Source organism: Taudactylus pleione, unplaced genomic scaffold (assembly GCF_031769625.1).
Source record: "Taudactylus pleione unplaced genomic scaffold, aTauple2 ptg000345l, whole genome shotgun sequence".
Classification (NCBI taxonomy): Eukaryota; Metazoa; Chordata; class Amphibia; order Anura; family Myobatrachidae; genus Taudactylus; species Taudactylus pleione.
The window spans coordinates 4715051-4741535 of NW_028284746.1; the positions used below are offsets into that span (position 1 = coordinate 4715051).

Below are 26485 nucleotides of genomic sequence, written 5' to 3' on the forward strand. Positions count from 1 at the left end.
TGCTGCATAAATGTTTGGATTACCAATGTCTATTATATTAGATAATTAATGAGTTGACTGATTTGGCTAATTCTACAGGACGTTTTTTTGCAGCTGCATTGGCAAGCAGTGTGAACCTATTGCAGTTATTTTAAAGGAAAATATCCATTATCTTCTTGTCTTTGGCTAGGTTCTCTTTCATGCTGGCTATTAATGCTAACATGGCACATCTTGTACGTGCCAAATTAGCCTTGGCATGCAACCGGAATCAGGTGAACAGGATTAGCAAGAAAATGGCCATAACAAAAATACTTGCTGCTTTATACATCAGACCATAATCTATCATTTTCAACAGACCAACAACATAATAAGTAGTGTTGGTAATAATAACAATTATTTGACAGGAGGGATTGAAACTATTATACGAAGTCACAAGTAGTAAAGGCCTTAGATCCCGATTTGTTCACTGCACATGGAATAAATACAAAGCAGGTATGACATGATAAATAGATTAAAGTGGTTGTCCAATATTAGATGATGTTCCTTCATTGTTTGTGTGTGTACTCCTGCAACTTTTACTACACATATAGATTTAGATTTCAAGATTATGCATATGCTTTGCAGCCATTTGTTTATAGTATCAGACAGTTGCTTAGAACTCTCCAGTCACAATGCAAACCAATCTGTTTCATGATCAAAACACTTTATTGATTGCATCAAGTCTGGAGAGTGCATTACTTTATTCAAGATCATGGGGTAAATGTATCAAAGCTTGGAGAGAGATAAAGTGGAAAGAGATAAAGTTCCAACCAATCATCTCCTAACTGTCATTTTTCAAACACAGCCTGTAAAATGAGAGTTGGAAGCCCCTCCCTGTAACACGTGGCTTTCCTCACTTCTGTAGTAGTGCACCTCTGTATTACCACAGTCCCCTTATCACCTCTATAGTAGTAACACATTTCCCACCGTACATCTGTAGTAATAAAACACTTCTCCTCCTTACCTCTGTATTACCCATTCCAACCTTGTCTCTGTAGTATTAACACATTCCCCAGTACCTCTTTAGTAAGAGATTCTCTGGAACCTTCATAGTAACACATCCCCCTCTCACATCTTTAGTAACACATTAATCGTGTACCTCTGTAGTAACACATTTTCACCCTCACATTTGTAGCAGCATATAGTTACCCTCACCTCTGTAGTAGTAACACATCTGTACACTCACCTCTGTAGTAGTAACACATTCTTTCCAAAGAAGTGTAGTAACATGTTTACCCCTGATATCTGTAGTAATAACCTATTCCCTTGAACCTCTGTAGTACCACACATTCTCCTCTGTAACAACACATTACCCATCACCTCTGCAGTAGTAACACATTCCCCTCCTCACCACTTTTGTAACAAATTTCCCTGAAGTAACACACCACCCCCATACTTCTAAAGTATTACATTCCTAACTCTATAGCAAACCTTGTATGGGGAACAAAAAATACTTTTAGTAAAGGTACACACATAAGTATAAACCACCATTGCACAGAACTAAGAGTATTTTCTTCAGAAAACCACATAAATGTCAGGGGCAGTATAAAACTCAGAAAATAATGTAAATGTTTTCATTAAGAAAAAAAACATTGTATAACTTTATTAAATTGCAGCAAAATGTAAACCTGGAATCTGGTGTCCTATTTAGTCTTTTTAAAATTATTTCACAATATTAAATTTTGGACTTTCCTCATCTGTGGCCAGGGCAGACGGTGAAACAAGGATCACACTTTATAGTGACATATATTACTAGTCCGATCATCCGATGTACTGAATACAGGTTGAGTCTCCCATATCCAAAATACTTGGGACCAGGGGTATTTTGGATATCGGAATATTCCGTATTTTGGAATATAAGCATTTAATAATGAGATATCTTGGGAATAGGACCCAAATATAAACACAGAATGCATGTATGTATTATATACACCTTATACACACAGCCTGCAGGTCATTTTATACAATATTTTCAATAATTTTGTGGCTCAAACAAAATTTGTTTACAGAAATGAAATTAATTTATGTTTCATATACACCTTATACACACAGCCTGCAAGTCATTTTATACATTATATTTTATAATTTGTGCCTTAGACAAAGTTTGTGTACATTGAACCATCAAAAATCAAAGGTTTCATTATCTCAGTCATGCCAAAAAAATTCCGTATTTCGGAATATTCCGTATTTCGGAATATTTGGATATGGGAGACTCAACCTGTACAATATTATGAATATAACCTCAATTCAATACATTTTGTAGATCTAATATACCCTCATCTGTCTCATCTCAGTGTATAATAATATGTATAGAATGTCAGAAATTAATACATACACATCATAGAAAAACATTCTAGTTTCAAGGAGAAATAATTTATATTCTAATTTTTATTTTCTTTTATTATTGGTTTAGAAAAAATAAAGTACTGGTGAAAAATATGCCTAAAATATATGCAGAGCAGCAAAATGCATCTGTGCGCGGAGGGTGGGCTGACACCTTGAAACTGACAACACTACAGTGTTTTGCGGTGCTCTGTGCATCTAAATTCTACTAAAAGCAATAGGCAAAACAAATTATGGATTTTTTTTTTTAGATGGTTATTAACCTGATGGCCTCCAAAGATCTTAGAAGACCACCAAGTCTCTCCTGTAATGGCCCCAAAAACATCTCTGATGTATTGGGCTAATTCCCTGATCCCAAGATGCCGGGGCAGCGGTGAAAACCAACATGTTGGATTTCCCTGATTTGCCGATCACGATCAATATATGACAGTGAACGGCAAATCTGGGATTTTTAGCATGAAAAATTTCACAGATTTCCTGACTAATCTGCGCTCATCGATGGCTGCCCATCGGGATATTCGACCATTGGATCGGGCAATCAGTGAAGATTCCGCCTTATGTATGGGGCCCTTAACTGACAGTCGCTATTCCTACAAATAAACTTCATGAAAATAACGACTAATTTTTTTAAAAAAATTACAATTAGGGGTGTATTCACTAAAGTACGGGTTTTTAGAAGTGGAGATGTTGCCCATAGCAACCAATCAAATTCTAGTTATTATCTTCTAGAAGGTGCTAAATAAATGTTAAGTATAATCTGATTGGTTGCTATGGGCAACATCTCCACTTCTAAAATCCCGCACTTTAGTAAATATACCTCTTACAGTAAATTTCAACTAACGCTCTTTTCTCTGAACCCAGAAACTCAAATGGAAAAACAAGATTGGTTTTTAATATGAACTAAACTATTTAAGATTTATTGGAGGGAAGAGAGACAATTTATTAAGGTGTTTTAAAAACCTTGAATTCTTCAGACAGCTGAATTACGTTTGAATGATTGAAGCTGACAGAAACGTAATGAACTAATAATTCATTTTAAATGTGCTACCAACTTATATGACTTCAAGAAATATTAATTAATATAATTTTTTTTTTTTTTAAAAGCCAAGTGATGTAAGGAAATTTATGAGCAACTACAAAAACCATATTAACAGATCTGATTCGGTCATCACTGTATAAATGTAAGTGCTGGGTTAGGGTTGGAAGCAAATCGAGATACTGGGTACAAAATCTGCACCTAGAGAAACCCCTTTTGTGCTACAGGGGGATTAAATGTAAATTGCAAAATCTAGTTTATACTTGTGTGGATGGACTTGCACAATTCTAAAATGCAGTGCAACAATAGTGCTGGGCAGTAAGCGTGTGCAACACCAGGGCACAATCTACACATAACGCTAAACAGATCTCACAATGTGTAAAATGTGTTACTTGTTTGAATGGAGTGTTTTGGCCAAATGATTAACAACTAGATTATCAAATACACATACAATGTACAGAAATAAACATAGGATATGATGTTTAAAATCATACATCTGTGATCTATGCCCTATAGGAGCAAGAGTCAATTCACTAAGAACCAGTAACACCATTATGGCACTTCGAGATAAAATTGTGAGAGAAATTATAAATATCGGTCATGCCACATGAATATTAAAGCATACTCGCCTACTTCTGAAAAAGCATTTCAGGGAGATTGTGAAAGCAACACCTATGAGCATGGCGGTAAAGTGGGCGTGTCCTGCTACATCTGAGAGGCGTGTCATAGACCTGACTTACATCCACATATAAATGAGCCCCAAAGCAGTTAGTAAGATCTATTTGTTGAAGAAAACACACTGATAGAAATGCAAGAAAGCATAGGGATCACTGTGCCTTATAACCAATGCAAATGATTCTAATGATCCCATTTGAATGTATATATCTGTGTTTTTTTTTTTTATATATAACAGCTACATAATAGGGTTATGGTTCAATCAGGGAGATTGCTACTATTTCAGGGAGTCTCCCTGACAATCAGGGAGAGTTGGCAAGTATGTACTAAAGATTGGAGAGAGATACAATTGTGAGAGATAAAGTACTAACCAATCAGCTGTCATTTTTAAAACACAGCCTGTGAAGTGACACGAGCTGATTGGTTGGTGCTTTATTTCTTACAATTGTATCTTTCTACAAGCTTTATGAAATCTCCCCCTTCATGACTAATATTCATAAGATACTAAGGGGCTGATCAAGGATTTTAGTTGTCAGCTGCAGACTTGAAGAAAAGTAAGGAAAAATACTTATTGTAAGGCAAACAAACACCCCTGTGACACCCCTCCCAATGCATAACAACATATTTAGGGTTTAAAACAAACAAAAAAATAAATGGCCCATACAGAAATGTAATTTTTTCACATTTTCTCTAAAGAGCAGAAAAACAGGTTAAATGATGCATGTCGAGCGCAAATGATGTAGGACACGTATATATAGATGTAAATGATGTGGGACAGGTATATGGATGTATAAATGATGTAGGACACGTATATATAGGTGTAAATGATGTGGGACAGGTATGTGGAGGTGTAAATGATGTGGGACAGGTATGTGGAGGTGTAAATGATGTAGGACATGTATGTCTAGGTGTAAATGATGTAGGACATGTATGTCTAGGTGTAAATAATGTAGGACATGTATGTCAAGGTGTAAATGATGTGTGACAGGTATGTGGAGGTGTAAATGATGTGGGACAGGTATGTGGAGGTGTAAATGATGTAGGACATGTATGTCTAGGTGTAAATGATGTAGGACATGTATGTCTAGGTGTAAATGATGTAGGACATGTATGTCTAGGTGTAAATAATGTAGGACATGTATGTCAAGGTGTAAATGATGTGGAACATTTATATCTAGGTGTAAATGATGTGGGACAGGTATGTGGAGGTGTAAATGATGTAGGACATGTATGTGGAGGTGTAAATGATGTGGGATAGGTATGTGAAGGTGTAAATGATGTAGGACATGTATGTCTAGGTGTAGATGATGTAGGATATGCATGTCGAGGTGTAAATGATGTGGGACAGGTATGTGGAGGTGTAGATGATGTAGGACATGTATGTTTAGGTGTAAATGATGTAGGACATGTATGTCTAGGTGTAGATGATGTAGGACATGTATGTCTAGGTGTAGATGATGTAGGACATGTATGTTTAGGTGTAGATGATGTAGGACAGGTATGTCTAGGTGTAGATTATGTAGGACAGGTATGTGGAGGTGTAGATGTTGTAGGACATGTATGTCTAGGTGTAGCTGATGTAGGACATGTATGTCTAGGTGTAGCTGATGTAGGACAAGTATGTGGAGGTGTAGATGATGTAGGACATGTATGTCGAGGTCTTGCATTGATGGTATAGTGGTTTTGAAATTGCAGATGGGAGTTGCAAGTGTTATATTCCAAATCTTATAAAACTTGCATATACACACTTAAAAATCACAATAGACAGACTTTAATGCACACCAAAATACCATAAACATTTATTTCCTAACTATAGTTTTCCATAATTTTTAAAAGTTGCAAAAACCAACCATGTCACCGCCACTTTGCTTATGGCCATTACAAATAGCCTTCTACACTGTCCTGCTATCTTATTTTCCACTTTTCGGGGGGTTCAGGATACTTTCGCTAATCTTTCATGTACTTCAAATAGGTTGTACACTGCAGAATTGATGCACAACATTGAAGTGCAAGGGGAAATGGGAACACGTTTCATGAAAATATCCTGCTAAATGCGTGTAATGTAACCAGCGAGTACAGGGCACGGAACTTGTAATTGAATTGGATCTACGTTGTGGTAAATGCTTTGTGCTATGTCATGTGAGGACCAAGCTGTTTGTCAATTTGAAATCTGCCAATGTTTTATTACTATGTTTACATCTCTAGTGTTCACAGCGGAGGCTATATTATCACACGCTGAGTTTCCTCACTCTACAATCTACACTGTCCAAAATAAAATGTACACACCATAGGGAATTAGGCTCTATAGGCAGCTTAGTATACATAAACTGATGTCTGCTCTGTCCACCTAGGTATAGCAATCGATGATTCAAACCAGCCATGCAGGAAGATAGAAATGGTTGCAGTCAATAGACCATGGTGAAGCTGGCATGCCAAGTAATTTGAACAATGTAAAAATTGTTAATGCCATCGAATCATGTTCTTATCCCTATACACAATGTGTATGTTCTACAGCTAATATGCTTTTGGATGCATGATTGGGATCTTCTGTCGCTGGAATAAATCCAGAGGTCATGACGTTTTCCACAGTTTATCATTCGTTTTAGTAACGTTTATCAGCAAGTTTTCTGAACAAAACCTTCATTTATATAAATCCTTTTTTATTGTTATTTGGCGCTTGCAGACTAACATGAACCTACAGACATTTCCATTAAAACAAAACAAAACCCTCTTGGTTTAGGCACCTTTAGCATAGAAAATATCCCAGGTGTGCACGGCAATCACAGGAGTACATATGGACAACTTGTGTGTGAGCGGAAGAACGTCAAAGCAGATTTATCCCGAGGGGAGATGGCTGATTGTACAAGAAAGAAAAGTCCTCCTGATATAAAGTTAGCAGTAGAAAGGAAACCGGTGTTCCGGTGGTAATGGGCTGGGTACATTTTCTAAACTTACATGTGAAATGTTTCAACTTGTATTTTAGGAATTTATTTGCCCCATAAATTACATATACATGCTTTAAAATAATAGTAATAATAATAATAATAATGGAATAATAATAATGGACCCTCCCCTTAGAATGTAAGCTCTAGCGAGCAGGGCCCTCTTCCCTCACGTGCTTCTTCTTGCCTCACTTTTACTTTCATTTACAATGGCACCTAAACTTGGTTACTGACACCCTGCTGCTTATTTAGGTGTTATGCAGCAATGTTTATAAATCATGTATTTGTCATGCATTGTCTGTCCTGTTAATAACTGTTTTCTTGTGTGCTCATTTGTTTCTGTACTATGTAAGGCGCTGCGGAACCCTTGTGGCGCCATGTAAATAAATGATAATAATAATAATAATGTGCACCCTTTTCAGTGCTATATTGTTACAAACAGAAACCAAACACCACAGACAAAAAAAGAAAGAAAGAAGTAACCCACCTAGTAGAGCAGACATGTTCTGAAAAATCCGAAGCAGCTCTGGAGTAACGGATACACAGTTTTCCAATGTCACTAACCTAGAAAAAATAGGACCTATGAGATCATTCCAACAACATCTTACTATATTCTAAATATACATATCTATAAATAGTTTGTATCAGATGTTATGCAATGTTCCATACTGCAAGTCTTTTGCACTTTTTTTAACTTCTTTTTATTCTATGCAAGGCGCTTTGGTACACATTTGGTAATTCCCTTACTTTGCACAACTATCTAACCATCACATGCTGTAACATAAAGAGGGTATAAAAACATGGCAACGAAGTCTGCATTTAGAACAACATACAGTAGGTCGACTACATAATGTCAACATGTACAGTATGTCAAAATGGAGTACCAGCAATTTTGAAATTATTCCACAGAATTTCTGGGATTAAGGTCTGGCCTGAGTTATTCCAAAAGATTGTTTAGGGTTTCTCTATTAAATCCACTCTAATGTCGTGTTGTATACTTTGGATCATTGTCCTACAGCAATATAATTCTCCTACCAAGTCCTAGGTATTTTGCAAACTGCAATCTATTGTGTCCACCAAGTCTGAAGCAAGGAATCCTCTCTCTATGTTTCACATTAGGCATAGTATGATTGGTATGAAGCACAGTTTTAGACTTGGGTCTATTGAATGTTATGGCCAAAAAAAAGTCCCATCTTGGTTCTTGCCAGCCCGCTGCCCATATAATATTCCTCTGCTTGGTAGGAGGACCTCCCATATGCTCTATGGCAAAGTCTAACCAAACTTCAATGATGGTTTTATTTACCCGGGTTCTGGACTATAGACAGACAGTACTTAGTTAGACAATGTCTAGATAGACACCAGATGTTAGACAGTAATAGTTAGACAATTATAGAAGTTCGACACAGACAAAAGTCAGATACACTAAAGTTAGACATGTAAAAAGTTTGACAAGTACAAAAGATCGACAGGGTCAAAGTTCGACATGAAAAAGATCGACACAAAAATGGTCGACACATTTTTTATTTATTTTTAGGTTTAGGAACTTACCCCCACGGTTAGGGTTACGCCCTTACCCAGACGGTTAGGGTTAGGCACCAGGAGGGAGGGCTAGGCACCAAAGTTAGGGTTAGGGTTCAAATTAGGGCTGAATAACAAAACCAAAAAATTGTCGACCATTTTTGTGTCGACCGTTTTCATGTCCAAATTTTGACCCTGTCAACCTTTTGTACCTGTCGAACTTTTTACATGTCTAAATTTAATGTGTCTGACTTGTCTGTGTGTTTTTTCCCTGTCTAACATCTGGGGGTAAATTTACTAAAGTGAGAGTTTTTAGAAGTGAGTTTTAGAAGTGAAGTTGCCCATAGCAACCAATCAGATTCTACTTAACATTTAACTAGCACCTTCTAGAAGATAATAGCTAGATTCTGATTGGTTGCTATAGGCAACATCACTTTTAAAACGCACTTCTAAAAACTATCACTTTAGTAAATTTACCCCCTGGTGTCTATCTAGACATTGTCTAACTAATTACTGTCTATCTCTTATACCACACCCTATTTACCCAACCTACCATAAAGCATTGATTTGTGAAGTGCCTGGGCTATTGCTTTCCCGTTCCTCCATGAAAAACTGTAAATATCAGAGCTGCCATAGGCCTCTCGATGATCTATTGAAAGCTGTCCTTCCTGTTTTGGAGAATGGCTTGTTCCAGACAAATTCATATTTGTGTTATATAAACGTTATTTCTGCCTGATGGACTTGACAGTGCTCTGAGGTATAGTAAACATCTCTGGTATTTAGGCACAGCAGACAGAAAAATAAAGCAAAAAAAAAAAAAACCTGCAAATGACAACTAAAAGGTAGATTATCTTTTATTTATAAAGCACAACCAAGTGTCTGTAGTGTTGCAAAGGAAAAATTAGAGTGAAACATAAACCAGTTAGCCTAAAACATTAAAATAAAAAACAAATAAAAAAACAAACAGTGAGATATTTAGGCAACAGAATGAGTGACAGTTAAAGCCAGTGGAGATGTGTCAAACCTTCTAAAGGAAGGTTGCCCGTAACAACCAATCAATTCCACATATTACTTTACAGAATGCACTAAATAAATGATAGCTAGAAGCTATGTGGTTGCTATGGGAACATTCTAAACAGGATGTAGTTTAAATTCCGGCGTGCGGAATGCTGGCACTTAGAACTCTGGTGCCGAAAACCCTAAACCAGTCAGAATCCCGGCACTGGAATCCCGACAGTAAGTAGTGGTGTTAGGGAGAGGGTTAGGCACTAGGGAGAGGGTAGGAACTAAGGGAGGATGGTTTGGTTTAAGCACTAGGGGGGGAGGTTAGGTTTAGTGTGCGGGAAGGGAGGGTTAGAAGTCAGGTTAGGATACCTACCGACTCCTGTCGGTATCCTAACCCTGTTGGGATGATGGCGTCGGGATTCTGACCGCCAAGATCCTGACCACCGGCATCCTGTACCCAACCCTACTAAACTTGTCCTCTTTAGAATACATCTCCCTCAGTGAACCAGTGTCCTTGGAAGGGCAGATATAAAGGATAGTGAGGAAGGGCAGAGTTAATAGGTCTTAATGAAGAGGTGCATTTTATTATTATCATTTATTATAGAGTTATTTATATAGCACACACAGATTCCATTGCATTTTTACAGAGACTACTTGGTCATTCTCATCAGTGCCTGCCCCAAAGGAGCTTACAATCTATAGTCTCTGCCACATGTACACACACACACGTTCAATTTTGTCAGGTACCAATTAACCTACCAGTAAGTTTTTAGATTGTGGGAGGAGTACCCGAAGAAAACCCATGCAAGCATGGGGAGAGCAGAAAAACTACACAGAGGACCTTGGTGGGAGTCAAACCCTAGACCGCAGTGCTGTGCGACAGTAATGCTAACCTCTTCCCCAACTGTGCCCTCACCCAACATATTCCAGTGCTTTGAGGAAAGAATATGAAATGAGCCTAGTGCTGTAGTATGTGGAGAGTGTACATGCATTTTGAAAATATTGTGCTGGTTCGTACTGCACTGCATACGCTTTGTGTATAGTCAGTATTGTGCTACGAAGTGTGAGTGGTGGATTTAATATAGAATTACTGTTGACTGCATTCTAAGCCACTACTTTTGGGAGAGTGGCAGTAAGTGTTTTGAGTGAGAGAACATTTGGTTACTACTCACACTCAAGACAATCAGATCCTCCCTCCCTGGAATAACATGTACGTGGCATTTTAAGTGGCACCTGTATAGTTAATAAGTACCAAGTTTTGCATATAATACACAAGTTTCTGTATGTTTTAAACACATATCAAAAGAAAAATTAAAAACTGTATAAACAATGAGTTCTAATGATATTGCCTATAACTTGTGAACTCTGAAGTAATCATTCTTAAACTTGTGTATTAGAAGTAGTAACACATCCCCCTCTGAATTTGTTGTGGGCATTACAAGTCACCAGAGATTTCTGTGAAGTGAATAAAGGGGCACAGAACTCCTCAATGACTTTTAATTGCCCCATAATTTATAGTAGGGAGAGCACTATTCCATATACTGTATATTGTCAGTATTCAAACGTAACAGTTGTGATTATATATATATATATATATATATATATATATATATATATATATATAAAGTTGTGCCACTACCCGTGTGTTACCGATTAGAATGTTCAAGTCTAGAATTGACAAAAAAATGAAATAAAAATGCATAGAATATTGTAATACCAGCATAAAAGTCACCACCTATATTTTGTTTGCAAACAATTGTAATGAGTTGTTTTATTTATGAAATAAAGACAAATTATTAAATTGTACTTTGGCATCTGAGGCTGAACAATGACATTTGCAGACACAGTTGTGCTGCTACAGAGGGTAAATATATACGATTTCATGGAACAAGCCGTCCCGCTCTGCACAGGTTTCCTTCCAAACGCCCCTAATGAGGGACACATCAGTCAAACAGGACCACTGTTCAAACAATCTCTTGGATGTGAGTAAACCTTGGGCACTATAACTGAATGAAAAGATGAACTCTGTGTGATGTCATCTCAAACATGAAATCTCTACAGAGTTTATGTGTAAAAAGTATTTCCTTAAAGCAGGTAAAGCACAGCGGCCAAAACAAATTGTGCAGTGAGCCACAGCATTCTTTAGGTTTAATCATGTACTGTGTCTTACAGTTATATTGTATGTGAAAAAAAATCCATGTTCACAAAACGATAATACAGTATAAAGCATGAAGATGCCCTGCAGGGAGTGAAGCTGTGGATGACTCCTGTTCAATCTCACAGGCAGTCCTGGATGTGAGATATTAGGGATCTCGGCACATTTAGAAAGATTTATGTCTGACATACAGGAAACTACGCGTCGCTGTCAGCAGCTGGTGCAAACAGCATGCCTGTGCTGCCCTCATCAGCTCAGTGTCAGTAACGGCTCTCTGTAACAGTGATCACATCATCATATAAACACAAATGGTTATAGGCAGGCAACTATAAACCTAAAAGACACCCAGTCAACATTTCTGACTAAACACTTTTCATTCATCCTTGTTTAAAAAAAGAAAAAAAAGAAGTGGAATATAGAAACTAAAATATAAAAACAACAGTAAGACAAATTAGCTCCTGCACATACCACAGGCCAGAGAATGAAATACTGTGTGGAGAACACACCTAATGCACAACCTGTTCGTTTCAATGACTCCATATCTACCGGCACAGGCAGTCTGGCAGCTCTATTGTATTTATTGCAGTCTGCGTATTTGTCTGCGTACAATGCGAGCAAACAGAAGACCGATGAAAAAGGATCTCATTCATTGGCCACTCCCCACCCCCGATTGCAAGTGTTGTTTTTTTTACAGCATTTTTAAAATCACATACGATAATACTTAATCCGCTGTTAACTCATAGCAACCAGGATATCACTCTTCTAACTCAGTTTTGAAAATGACACAAAGGGCCTTATTTAGCCGCTGTTTCCCGGCGGGTTGGAGTTGAAAATTTCAAACGGCCCTCGCAGTCAGTGTAAAACACGCCGGGCTTTACACAGACTACGAGTGCTGTTTTTCATCTCCAACCTGCTGGGAAGCTGCAGCTTACATCGTAAATAAAACCCAAAGTGGTTGGATTGATATTAAGGAATATCATCACATTTCACTCTACTTTGTGTCATAAATGGCCCAAGATATTATTATATTATAAAATAAAATTTATTGAACTTGACAACTTAGTTCATTAGAATGAAAGAAAAAAATACAAACTTTAAATTACATTAATATCTGGCCCTCCACCATGCGGTTTAAAAAAATATGGCTCCATGTAACAAATGGATTGGACACGCTGTCAAATCATTAAAATGACAGATTGTCAGCAGTATATAAGGCTCCTGGAATCAAGAGAACAGGTCGAGGGCAGATCATACATTAATATTAGCTGCAGGAATGAGAGAAATAAATGTATGGCAAGTATAAGCACATCACTGGGAAGCTATTGATTATAATCCGATAATTATCTGATCTATTTACCAATCTCCTTCAAACTCCTAACACACATACAGTAGGGAGTAATTCAATTGTTCTAGCACACCCCGTTGCACCCTATCGCCCGTCACTTTAGAAGGGGTGATATTCAATTGTTGTTCCAGCGCCAGACGCCCATTCCTTTTCTGTGCTGGTCATGCCCAAATAGAGCGGATTTAGCCACATAAAGCGGCTAAACCTGCCTAAACTATTGGGTGCAACAAAAATAAAGTAGGGGGGCGAGCAGAAATAATGGGTGACCGCAGTATTTGCGCCCGAACGGTCGTAACAATTGAATTGCTCCGTCGGGGGCAGGGCACCCAAAAAAACAATAGAATTTCTCCCATAATGAGAATTTCAGGAAGGTAAAACAGTATTTGGATATAAAATAAAAGGGCTAAAGCTGGGCATGCACTGTCAGAAAGACAGACATTTTAGGTTATTCCTGGGTTAGGAAAAGTTAAATAGTTATCCTGCTATTTATGAAAGGTCCGTAGAAAAAGAAACCACTATTTCTGCTTGGATGTATGAAGTGTAGTAGCCTAACCGTGTATAGTACAAGACACGAGATCCCTGCTGCTGATAATTACGATTAAACATCAGGGTCATTTATTTACATGCTGAGAGCTATTTGGCAGAAATCAAATTAAGCTCCTGTACTAACATTTGTCACAACAGAACCATTCCATCAACCTAAGCGGGAGAAACAACGAGTGCGGAAAAGGGTCACATAACTCACAGAGGGTGAAATGACACTACAGCAGCTGTGCTACTTTTACGCTAAATAGAAACTAAATATGGGTCCCCTAAGGGGGGAAAAAATCCAGTAATTTACTTATGAAGGTGTCACGAGATTCACATCCTAGGGGGATGTATCAAACACTGGATTCTAACTGTCACCTGGGGGGATGTATCAAACATTGGACTCTAACTGTCACCTGGGGGGATGTATCAAACATTGGATTCTAGCTGTCACCTGGGGGGATGTATCAAACATTGGACTCTAACTGTCACCTGGGGGGATGTATCAAACATTGGATTCTAGCTGTCACCTGGGGGGATGTATCAAACATTGGACTCTAACTGTCACCTGGGGGGATGTATCAAACATTGGATTCTAGCTGTCATTTTTCAAACACAGCCTGTAAAATGCCAGTTAGCGCTGATTGGTTGGTACTTATCCAGCTCTGATTCCATGTATTGAGAGACATTGCAACACTTTAACGAAGGGGATATTTAAATGGTTAACTTATCAGTAAGCTTATAGAAATATAGACATTGGGCACAATCATTTCTGGAGGGTTACATAAGTGTCCTGTTTTCATTTATTATAAGTCATATTGTATTCTATCTCTGCTGTTAGTACGTTGGCACTATGGTAATAGTCCACTCTTTCCTTTTTTTTAGAGTGCCGTTAGACGAGTCTATTAAGGATCTCAAACAATTTCCTAGCTTTTGCCTATCACTAACATGTTTCTGTTATCCATCCTCTGGCGCGTTTGTTTTGTGTATGTGTATTTTCTGCAACATTGTTATAGCATATACTATTACATATTATATTATAACTGTTGCTCTGCTATTCTATGTAGCCAGGTTGGAAAATTCCATCCGCTGTGTCTGTACAATCTGAGTGTTGAGAGTATTGAGTACAATCTGGCCTTTGCAGATTTAGGGCGTGATTCTGATTTGTACGGTATTGCACAGCTGCAGGGAAGCGGATTTGCAATACCGTACAACTAAAATGCAAAGGCAGCAGGAGGCGTCTGTAGGAAATAGACGTCTCTTGCAATGCATTGAAGATCTGGGTGCTGCATTGAAACGATGTTCGCAGCCCATGGCAAGTATGTATGAGGTGAAGCTTACTCAGACTGGCCGTCAGAACTGGTTAGCCGGGTCCAGGAAGTCCGACAAAGCAGATCCTGAGCTCGGCACACCTATAAAACAGGGGCAACACCTCCACATTTTGTAGAACAGTCCCAGTCTCTGCCTTTGCTCAGCCCCCCAAATAGAAGGTCTGTGAGTGATCAAGCAGGACCCGTTCTGCACATGCGCAGATCCCTAAACGTCACATTTGTATGTAAACCATCTAGCCTCAATACACCGCGTAGAGCGACTTGAGTGAGCCGTCAGGTCCCATGCTACTCTGTTAGTGTCGGGCATCTAAATGGCAATTTGATGTAACAAGGATGCACCAGCAGACACTGCTGATTCATTTGATATGTGACACTTGTATATCTGTGTGCACCTTAGTTTGTATATGAAGCACAACAGAATTTGGAATGAAAAAAAGCTGCGGCCGCTACATTGTAGCACTTTGTAGACAGATTCAGAGACTCGTTCGCACACAAATGTCGCATATCAAATTACGCGTGGGATTTAGATGATTATCGGGGAAAAAATAGACACAAAAAAGACGTCCGGCGCTAGAAGTGTCTCACGGGATTTGGTGCACCAATAGGAGCTTTTTGGCGCGACTGCAGCAAAGATGTGTTAGGACACATATCTACGTTATTTTATGAGAACCACGACTCACAATATGCGGGTATACAATGTTTTAGTACTATAGACTATAGTCTACAAACCAATAAACTTACCTACATTACAACAAAAAAAAGTATATTACACATCAGAAAAATATAAAACCTCCACCGATTCCAAATAAACAATTTCTTCACATAGACAAAATAATCAGTTAACAAAAAACATAAATAGCATTACTAGACAATGGACATTAAGATTGACTTTTATTTGTGTCCACTTCAGTGGAATCCCATTGATATTTAACCTTACCATAACTCTAGACCATCTTCCAGAAGGTATATGTGTGGTGGCTGTGATACGTCTGTACTCAGCTGAATTACAGGAAGCAGGAATGGATAAACATTCTGGCTGTCTCCACCTAAGCCCTGTGTATAAAATAAAATGCAAAATATCAAGCAATTTCCCAGAGTGATCTATTAGAAATGATATCACTTACAAGTAGACGACCTTTGTTCATTTATTTTGTGTCAGGACACAAAGAGTTCCCAGAAATGTACACAGTCTCATCGTTAGTAATAGAAAAAAAAAAAAAACACCTTTGTCGCGCGTATATTACAGGACAAGTACCTCCATCCATTCATTCTCACCAGTCAAGATATTCACCTGACTTTCAATCTTTATCCCTGTAGAGACGTGAACAGAATTCTATGGTCTAAGTTTAAACTGAACAATTTAACGGCACACACATTGTTCTTCTATATTTTGCCAAGTATATTTTTTTATATATAGTTAGTGAGATTCAATTGTTACAGTAATTTGTACAAATTGACTTAAATTCATACAAATGATGTTTTTGTACATTTAGGATGCATTGCTCGATCCAAATTTGACTTTTAGTTAAATTGCTCTGTTTGGGGGTCCTAACCAGTCTCATAAGATTTACAAAATGACTGTTGATTATATCCGTAGCTGGGAAGAAATGCATACTGCAACACTGGACTGGTACCTGCTCTCCCTCCTTGACACAACTATTTTATGCCTTCAGGATAGATTGGTTTGAGCACTCCGTTTGCAGGAAGTCTGAAGCCCATCCTGTATGCCGCACTTACCGTACCGCCGAACTCGCACATTTTTGGCTGCGAGCATGTTTGAGTCCGTGGGTAAGATTTTATGCCATTGCAAAGGCAATTTCCCCCCTTCTTACCAAATTGGATTGAGACCATAGCCTTCTTGTCAGTCTCTGTTGATTACAGATGCCTTTAACACATCATAAATGTAATAGAGTGTTTCTTATTCGATTTCATGATATCACTGACTGGGACGGTTGAGTGTATTGATCTCCATTTGCATCTTCTCCCACTCCTCATGTTTGTGCCCACTGTATCTCCATGCTGTCTGATTATTGTACACTTCCCACAATCTTTTTTTTTTTTGTACCATCTTTACTTTTTTATTAAAAACTTAAAAAAATAGTTCTGTTTGGACATAGACCAGGAACGGCCAAACAGGAACTGACCCGTGACGTCACTTCACGGCCAGCTCCGCACTAAACATGACAGACTGCAGTGGTGCATGTGGAGTCAGACTCGGCAGTGGAAGCTGCAGCAGACATACACGCTTCAGGAAGGACCTGGAGCGGTAATTAAAATAAGGGGACTCTGGGCATTCACCTAAGGGGGGACGGGGACCCTGGGCTGGCTGGCTGCCTGGCATCTAAGGGGATGGTGGGGGCTCTAAGCAGGCACCTAAGGGGACAGCGACTCTGGGCTGAAACCTAAAGATGGGCGGGGCCTCCGGGCTGGAACCTAAAGAGAGGGGGGGGCTCTGGGTTGGCAGCAAAAGGAGGGTGGGACTCTGAGCTGGCCCCTAAAGGTGGAGGGAATTTGGTCTGGCACCTGAGGGGGTTGTTTCTGGCTCGGATTCGTACATAAGAGGGTGATTCTGGGCTGGCATATAAGATTTTATCAGCAAAGAACCCTTATATAATTGCTTGGAAGCCATCTAAGAAAAAAAAAGTTGTGTCCCTTCGTTCAAAATAATTTTTTTAATATGGCACTCCAAGAAATAAGTTTGGACACTGCTGACAGACAAATATTTTGGGTTACCTTTTGTTTTAAAATGTAGTTTTTCTAAAACAGAGATATAATGGATTGAGCTTGTACCCTGAGTATACCATCTGAGGGGATAGAATACATAGGCAGTAACAACAACAATTAAATTGACACATTTATGTAACTGTTAGAAGGTAAGTGGTCTTGTTAAACACGTCTTGTTCTGTAACGATTCTCACAAACCTCATCTTACAGGGTCGTTGTAGCACAATTATGGTTAGTGATCCCTAGCCTGGGCTTCACTGAGTTGCGTTATGCGCCCCGCCACACAGTATCATGCACATTTACACGCCCGCGATTACGAGAAAAGTGTCACCAGTACACTACAGGTCTGTTGACATGCGTCTGCTTTGCAAAAAACCTGATGGGCCTGATTCTGAGTCGGTAGCAGAAATGCATGCAGCAGCGTCTATTGGTAGTCCGTCTGGAGCTTCCTTAGACACCACCATCGATATTTGCACCAGCCCTATGGCAGATGCAGTATCTTTGTCTGGCCATGGTCGCCTATGTCTGCACTAACACGCCCATAAGAAGGACCATTTTGGTCATCTCCCAGGAACGCCCATCACTTTTACACAACACTTCTGATACGGAGCACCTCGCTCACAACAGCGCCTTTGTGCCTACACTTTGTGTAACGCATGCGCTACACGAGTTTATGAGGATAAGCATTGTGTGCGACTCTGAGTCAGGCTATGTGATGCGAAAATTATGCAAAGCTGCCAAAATAATCTGTGGTGCGGCTTCTAAAACCTGCCAAGCGTCTCGCACCATAGGACACAAAAACATTAGATGAATGAGGACGTGTGTGTATTGCAGAAAGCATTTTTTGACGGATTTATTTTTTAATACAGATACATCTAGCCTCAATACGCCACGCAGTGAGACTTGCCTGAGTGAGCTGCCAGGTCCTGTGCTTCTCTGCGGCTTTTTTTTTGCCGAAAATGCATCTAAGTGGCAATGTGGTGTGACTAGGATGCACCCGCAGACTGCGCTGATTCATTTGATATATGACACATGTATATTTGTGTGCACCTGAGTCTGTATATGAAGCACAATAGAACTTGGAATGGAAAAAGGTGCGGCCGCTACATTGTTGTACTTTGTATACAGATTTATAGACTCAGTCGCACATATATACATACTGTATGCATATGAAGTTAATCAGCACAGTCTACTTAGATGGATTTTCGGCAAAAATAAAAAGATGGAAAAAAGGCACCCGACGATAGCAGAGTCTCACGGGACCTGGTGCACCAAGGGGGGATTTTTAGCTGGACTGCAGCAAAGATATGTAAGGAGGTCACATCTGTGCAGTATCTACATGATGTTGTCAGCCCAGGAAAATCAATGCAAGATAGGATTTCACTCAAAAAATAGGTGTCACAGCCCGCAACAGAGACCTCAGACTCAGACCCCAACACTTACCTTTGCGGGTCCTATCCCACTGCGTTTTCCGGTTCCCACGACGTGCAGCGCTGCCGCTGTTCTCTCTGACGGGTCCCGTTGTCTTCTCTCCTCCACGCCGGCTACGGATGGCCGCTCCGGCTCCCATCTCCATTCGGCTACTCAGCCGCTCCAAGTAGCGCCCGAGCTACCACCATCACCCTGCGGCTCCTTAGCCGCACCCAGCAGTCTGTGCTGCCATCTTTACCATACGGCTCCTTAGCCGCACCTAGCAGTCCGTGCTTCCACCATCCACTACACGGCTTTCCAGCCGCATCAAGCAACTCCCATGCTATATCATTCCTCTACCAGTCTTCTGCATCCTCTCATGCAGAGGAACTTCATCAAACCTAGTCTCCTCCAGCGAGCATCCGAGCTGAGTAATACAGGTCCAAGGCCCAGCCTGGGAACACAGTCCCAGAATCCCACGACTCTGGCAATAGGTTTTGTCAGGAATCCCCTGTGCTTTAGTTTTTTGGGAGGGAGTGCTCTGCAGGAAAAAAAAAAATCTATCTGAGCAAGCATGAGACCCATTTGGCACAGAAAGGGACATTTCCAGAGCCCATGATTTGCATGCAGTGGGGTCACCTTGTGCAGGTTTCAAATAGAAATTAGAGCAAAGAGAAAAAATAAAGTTAAAAAGTAAAACATTGTTAATTGGACAGAAAGTCAAATTATTGCTAAACATGCATGCATACAAACTGTTAAAGTGCAAAGTCAAAAAAACAAAAATAAAATTACATAGCTGACAAATACCTTAACTAGGTGAATTAATGTTGTCAGAATTGCACATCTTAACATATTGTGTTCTTCACTTTGTTTCCAGAGCAGAGGTAAGTACTGGATAAGACAGCCAACGAAAGGCCTGATCTACATACAAAATGTCAGATATAATACATTACATGTTACTGTCCAACCATAAATTCAACATTGCAAGCTAAATGGCACACAACAACCGTTCATTACGTTATTTTACACTTGGAAACATGTATCATATCAGACTGTTACAGGATAAGATTAAAATGGAGACACAAAATAATTAGTTGCTGGAAATTATAATGGCAAGTGTTTATTACATAGAGAGCATTTTAGAACCATATAATCATAGCAAATGATCTCTGAAAAAGCAGTAACATTTTTATGAAGTTATAAGACTATTCACAAATTCACAAAAGTTATAAAACTATTCACAAAAGGGCATATACAATTAGCCGAGGCTAATTGTCGGCTTGGATCTATTCAACTAGTTCCTATATCCCCCCCCGCACGTTAAGCTCTGAGGGTGCACTTTTTTCTTGCAGCCTCGGGAGCGCATGGTAAAGTTTGCATTAAAGTGCACCCTTCTGGATTTATCTAGCGGGGAAAACTATACATTACACATTTTATGTGGAATCTATGGGTTTTCGCAGGTTGCACAAGGATTTACCGCATTGGAAAAATGCAGAATAACTAAACAGCTCCGGCCATGGAACCCAGAGCCTTTCCCTGTGCAGTAGACTCTGCGCCTACTTCAATATGCCCCAAATTGTGCAGCAATAACTAAACTGAAGTGATTCAAACAAACAGAACATTTTAACAGGAAATTTTTATTGAAGATGACATAAGTCGGATTCCTGGAAAAACCTGTCAGGTGCCGGCCTTCCGACCGTTTAGCTGGCGCCTCGCAACCATCAACATTGCATAGAGGTGCGCAGGAATAAATCTGTGATGTTTAGCTATTGTATTAAGCAGTGATGTGCTCAGCCACTAAATGAATATGGACTAAAGAACAAATGTAGATGAAGCAATCACTGACAGATGAAACGTTGGTGTCCAATGCAGCGGGTACAGCAGAACAGCGTTATATACTGTACCAGGGCAACAGAAATAAATTATATGTAGCCCCAACAGAAACGCACAGATGGAAATCGAAAAGATAAAGCAAAATATTTAGGTTAAAAAAATGTAAAAGGACAAATTATTTCATATAAAATGATCTTAACATGGACACATTTTTGTTAATATAACATATTACAGAACCCTACCTAATTCCAGTCGTTGCTTATATTGTAGCATTCCTCACACTGGAGATAGTTACCTGCATGTGTACCCTCTCTATGACACAGGACAGGACGTGTAGGACCTGCATCTTTGTGTCACATTCTGTGACTTGCTGAAGCAGCTGGAAAAGCATATTGAAGGTGGGCTCCAGATACTGAAAATAGGAAATGATTATCTTCATTGACAGCAATAAAACGCTAAATAAAATTGTGAATATCCAAATGTATCAAAAAAGTTGATTAGAGGACTGACAACTCATTTACCCGCCCATTCCCTATTCACTACAATAGACCTGGTCAGGGAGCGAGCCAGGGCCATGGTTACTGTCAGGCTATGAAGCCATTGAAGCTTGAAATGTGTATATATATATATATATATATATATATATATATATATAATTTTTTTTTTTTTTAAATAGATGCCCTGAAAGAGAAATGCTGGAAATATTACATAAAAGTGTAATGCAAGAAAAATGAACATAAAATGTGAATATGAGTTTCAGCCCTTGAATGCGAAGGATGGACAGGATTCGACATACAGTCAGGTGCATAAAAATTGGGACATTGACAGAATTTTCATATTTTGGTCTCTATTCACCACCACAATGGCGTTGAAATGAAACAAACAAGATGTGCTTTAACTGCAGACTTTCAGATTTAATTTGAGGGTAATTACATCCAAATCAGGTGAACGGTGTAGGAATTACAACGGTTTCAATATGTGCCTCCCACTTTTTAAGGGGCCTAAACAATCCTAAATCTAACTTTCACTTTTTAATACTTTGTTGCAAATCCTTTGCAGGCAATTACAGCCTGAAGTCTGGAACGCATAGACATCACCAGACGCTGGGTTTCATCCCAGACGCTGGTGATGCTCTGCCAGGCCTCTACTACAAATGTCTTCAGTTCCTGCTTGTTCTTGGAGCATTTTCCCTTCAGTTTTGTCTTCATCAAGTGAAATGCATGCTCAATCGGATTCAGGTCAGGGGATTGACTTGGCCTTTGCATAACATTCCACTTTTTAGCCTTAAAAAACTCTTTGGTTGCTTTTGCAGTATGCTTCCGGTCATTGTCCATCTGCACTGTGAAGTGCCGTCCAATGAGTTCTGAAGCATTTGACTGAATATGAGCATATAATATTGCCCGAAACACTTCAGAATTCATTCTGCTGCTTTTGTCAGCAGTCACATCATCAATAAAAACAAGGGAACCAGTTCCATACATGCCCACGCCATGACACTACCATCACCATGCTTCATTGATGAGGTGGTATGTTTTGGATCATGAGCAGTTCCTTTCATTCTCCATACTCTTCTCTTCCGATCACTCTGGTACATGTTGATCTTTGTCTCATCTGTCCATAGGATGTTGTTCCAGAACTGTAATGGCTTTTTTAGATGTTGTTTGGCAAACTCTAATCTGGTCTTCCTGTTTTTGTGGCTCACCAATGGATTACATCTTGTGGTGAACCCTCTATACTCACTCTTGTGAAGTCTTCTCTTGATTGTTGACTTTGACACCTACCTCCTGGAGAGTGTTCTTGCTTTGGCCAACTGTTGTGAAGGGGTTTTTCATCACCAGGGAAATAATTCTTCTGTCATCCACCACAGTTGTTTTCCGTGGTCTTCCGGGTCTTTTGGTGTTGCTGAGCTCTTCGGTGCATTCTTTCTTTTTAAGAATGTTCCAAACAGTTGATTTGGCCACACCTAATGTTTTTGCTATCTCTCTGATAGGTTTGTTTTGATTTTTCAGCCTAATGATGGCTTGCTTCACTGATAGTGACAGCTCTTTGAATCTCATATTGAGAGTCGACAGCAACTAATTCCAAATGCAAATGTCACACCTAGAATCAACTCCAGACCTTTTACCTGTTTAATTGATAATGAAATAATGAGGGAATAGCCCACACCTGTCCATGAAATAGCTTTTGAGTTGATAGTCCCATTACTTTCGGCCCCTTAAAAAGTGGGAGGCACATATAGAAACCGTTGTAATTCCTACACAGTTCACCTGATTTGGATGTAATTACCCTCAAATTAAATCTGAAAGTCTGCAGTTAAAGCACATCTTGTTTGTTTCATTTCAAAGCCATTGTGGTGGTGAATAGAGGCCAAAATATGAAAATTCTGTCCATGTCCCAATATTTATGCACCTGACTATATATATGATCCCCCAAAAGTGCTAAGGATGAGGAGCCAGGTCTTACCCCGCTGCCTCCTAGAAAGACAGATGACTCACATTAGAAGCATAAAAGTACTCTAATTATATACTCAATAGTAGTATTTGTCTGGTGAGCTATGTAGCCAGGAGGCAGCAGCACGCCACTGAAGGGGCAGGGCCGGCCACAACATCTCAGGTACATGGCCCCAACTCATTTGCAAGCCCGGGTACTTTATACCTATCTTCCGCCTCTCGGTACCATGGTCCCAAGCACATGACACCCCGTATGCCCAGCACATTCCCACTTTTTCTCCACTCCAATGGAGGCCCATTAAAGGTTAGCATTCAATGGTGCTCTATGTCCCTGCCAGGTACCTGAATGAGCCTCTAGGACTGACTTCAACATAGGTTTGCCATTCTATACACTGTATTTCCCAAGTGTAAAGTTCCTCAGATACATAGTCCGAGTTTTGCTTTTCCTTCACTGCTTCCAGGAATGCTATTCTGCACTGTAAATATGTGTCTTGCAGAATAAATAGCCTATAAACAGAGCTACGGTCGTATACCATTGGTTGGTTCACGCTTCTCTGTGGTACGGTTGGGGCTGGAATGTGAACACATAAGGTGAAATTTCACCAGTAAAACAGGTAAAATGTTGCTGACAAACGCAGAATAAAGTAAATTTTTGCGGAACAGTTTTGCAAACTTTGCTCATCTCATCTAATGTAGTATCATTAACGTTATGTAAATAACGTTTATAAGTTATTTACATATCTCTGCTATAATATAGCACACAAACCTCCCCAACAATGGAGGGTTTAAGAGACATACAAAACAAAGTTGTAATATAATACAGTACATTGAACCATCACCTACCGGTAAAAACTGCTCAGTCCTGAATTCAAAATCATCAACTGGTAAATGAAAACATTAAGGACTAATACAATTTACATATATACAAATATGGGGGAACAATTAGGGTATAATTAAGTAAGAAACAGAGCCACAGTGTTGCCAGCTAAACCAGTATTCCAGAAATCATATGTAAATGAAAATAATCCTGGGCACAGGTACTCTTGTTATCGGGTCACACTTTCCAATCTGTAACGCAATGTTCTCAATATAAATCAAGTGGCAAGAAAATCTCTCATTTAAAACTTGCAGAACTAAAGCATAATACTTGCACACCTTTGTGTTGCCAGCACACCTCTGTAGCACCATTAGGAGTGAATTCCTGTTCTACATACTAATATGCTAAAATAATGATTTTCTTTTTTTCCCACAGGACATAGCGCCTGCCATTCATCACAATGGGACCTATATAACCGCTGCAAAATATAGCTACATGCAAGCAACAAGCATCGCGCCGCCATTGTTTCTGCTTTTTATTTAGTAATCATTTATTTCTATTTTTAGAAGCTTAAGTCAGTTTTGAGGGCAATGCAGAGCTGTGGTGCTCAGCAGGTGAGGAATGCATTTTAATTACATTGGCATTTCTGAGAGAAGGATGTATTTTCCATTTGAAAACGCACAAGTCAAAGGATATCCAGCTTTAAGGTGGTCGCGGTCTCAATACGGACCTGGAAGACAAGAATAAAAGATGGAGAAAAAAAAGTAGCGGTTAATGAAACTGGGTTATGTGCTGGAATAATGGAGCTCTGTAAATAAATCAGTAACGTGTTAATATCACAGACCATTGTTTTAAGTCAAGTGCTGAAAGATGTATATATACGCCAATATATTGTTATTATTTTTACTAAATATAATTAGAGCACCTGGTACAAGGCTGTTGAACTACACATTATTATACACCTTTTTCCTGCCAGCTAACACCTAGATCACCATGTGCTTCTCTGGTAGAGGAGTTCCCATCATGAGATATCTGCTGCTTACAGCTGTAGGGGAGGGGAGATCACCTGCAGTCAGTAAATAGTGACCACAACTGAAGGAGATGCTGCTGATCAACTAAGGTGACATAATTGCCGTAGCAGCTTTAATCTCCCCCAGACGTCAGCGTTGTAGAGGAGCGGGGAGGACCAGAAAGTGGCTTGTTCTTATCTAGTCGTACAATATATTTACCTTTTACATAACCCACAATGTAAATGTAATACCACACAGTATAGACCTTTAAAAAATGTAACAGTTTTAAGTTTACTTATAGTCCTTCCTATTCAGTAGTAATGTCAGGCAACACTGCATGCTGCCGTTGTGTATTGTACATTGTTACATGGATGACCAGGCAATGGAAGAATAAGAGCATACTACATGCAACACAAATCCCCAAATACAATGGAGCAATTAATATGGGATGATCAGTCCCATCTCCTTATTACATAACATACAGTAATAGGCATCTCGCTCTCCATACACATACATAAATGAAACATGTTTTCTTTTAAAAAATGAAGCCAAGTCTCCAAAGCGAATTCCCATTCCAGTAATATTACAGACATGTATCAAAGCAGAAAGTGTTATTGATTTAAATGGGAGTGGTGTAATGGCTCATGCAAGTGCTACAGACACGTAAGAAATAAATGAGCACTGGACTGAACAACGCAGAGAGTGCAAAAAGCCATACTTCAATTTTAAAAACAAAAAAATTATTAATAATAATATACTTGGATATTTTACTTATTTATTTTTTTCCTGTATAATAAATAATACTGACAATATTACCTTATTTATGCATCACCAATAAAGTGTCAAAATAAAAGGCTACAGGTACATGGGAATAGTGATATTTATTGTAGATAAGCCAAGTTGTCCGTGGTAGAGAGTCTGGACCTGATTCAGAGCCGCTCGTTCGCTCCGAGTGATGTTCGCACATCTGCGCATGCGTATGGGTCGTAATGCGCATGCGCCAACCAGTCACTGCGGTCGGAAATCGTGTGTTCGCAAAATAGCGAGTGCCTGCTAATTTGAGTGACAGGATGAGGCGTTTGTGGGTGGTAACAGGGGAAGGTGCTTGAAAACGGGGAGTGGAGATCCGAACGCAGGCATGCCAAACGGTCAAAACGGGTGTTTTAAGGGTGTGCATAATTAACAAAGCAGCGTCATCGGCCACGTTGCTTGGTTGTCTCTTAGCCTGAACTTGATTGCGGTAGGAAAATCCAATCACAAGCGCTGCGAGCAGTTCAGATGCCTTTCGATGTACTCGATTAATCTAATAAATAGCGGAGATGACGTATGATGCGAACGGCAAAGG

General features: G+C 39.4%; 1 protein-coding gene across 2 annotated transcripts in view; it reads right to left on the minus strand.

Annotated features, from left to right (window-relative positions):
- IPO11 (importin 11) overlaps positions 1–26485 on the minus strand; it is a 553468-nt gene that overhangs the window by 281063 nt on the left and 245920 nt on the right. For both annotated transcript variants that reach the window (XM_088444066.1, XM_088444065.1), the window contains exons 16-21: positions 24827–24860; positions 24157–24197; positions 21159–21275; positions 19838–19951; positions 15834–15949; positions 7502–7578 (exon numbers count right to left, since the gene is read on the minus strand). In XM_088444066.1, the coding sequence (XP_088300192.1) occupies positions 7502–7578; positions 15834–15949; positions 19838–19951; positions 21159–21275; positions 24157–24197; positions 24827–24860 (499 nt within the window). The remainder of the gene's footprint in view (positions 1–7501; positions 7579–15833; positions 15950–19837; positions 19952–21158; positions 21276–24156; positions 24198–24826; positions 24861–26485) is intronic.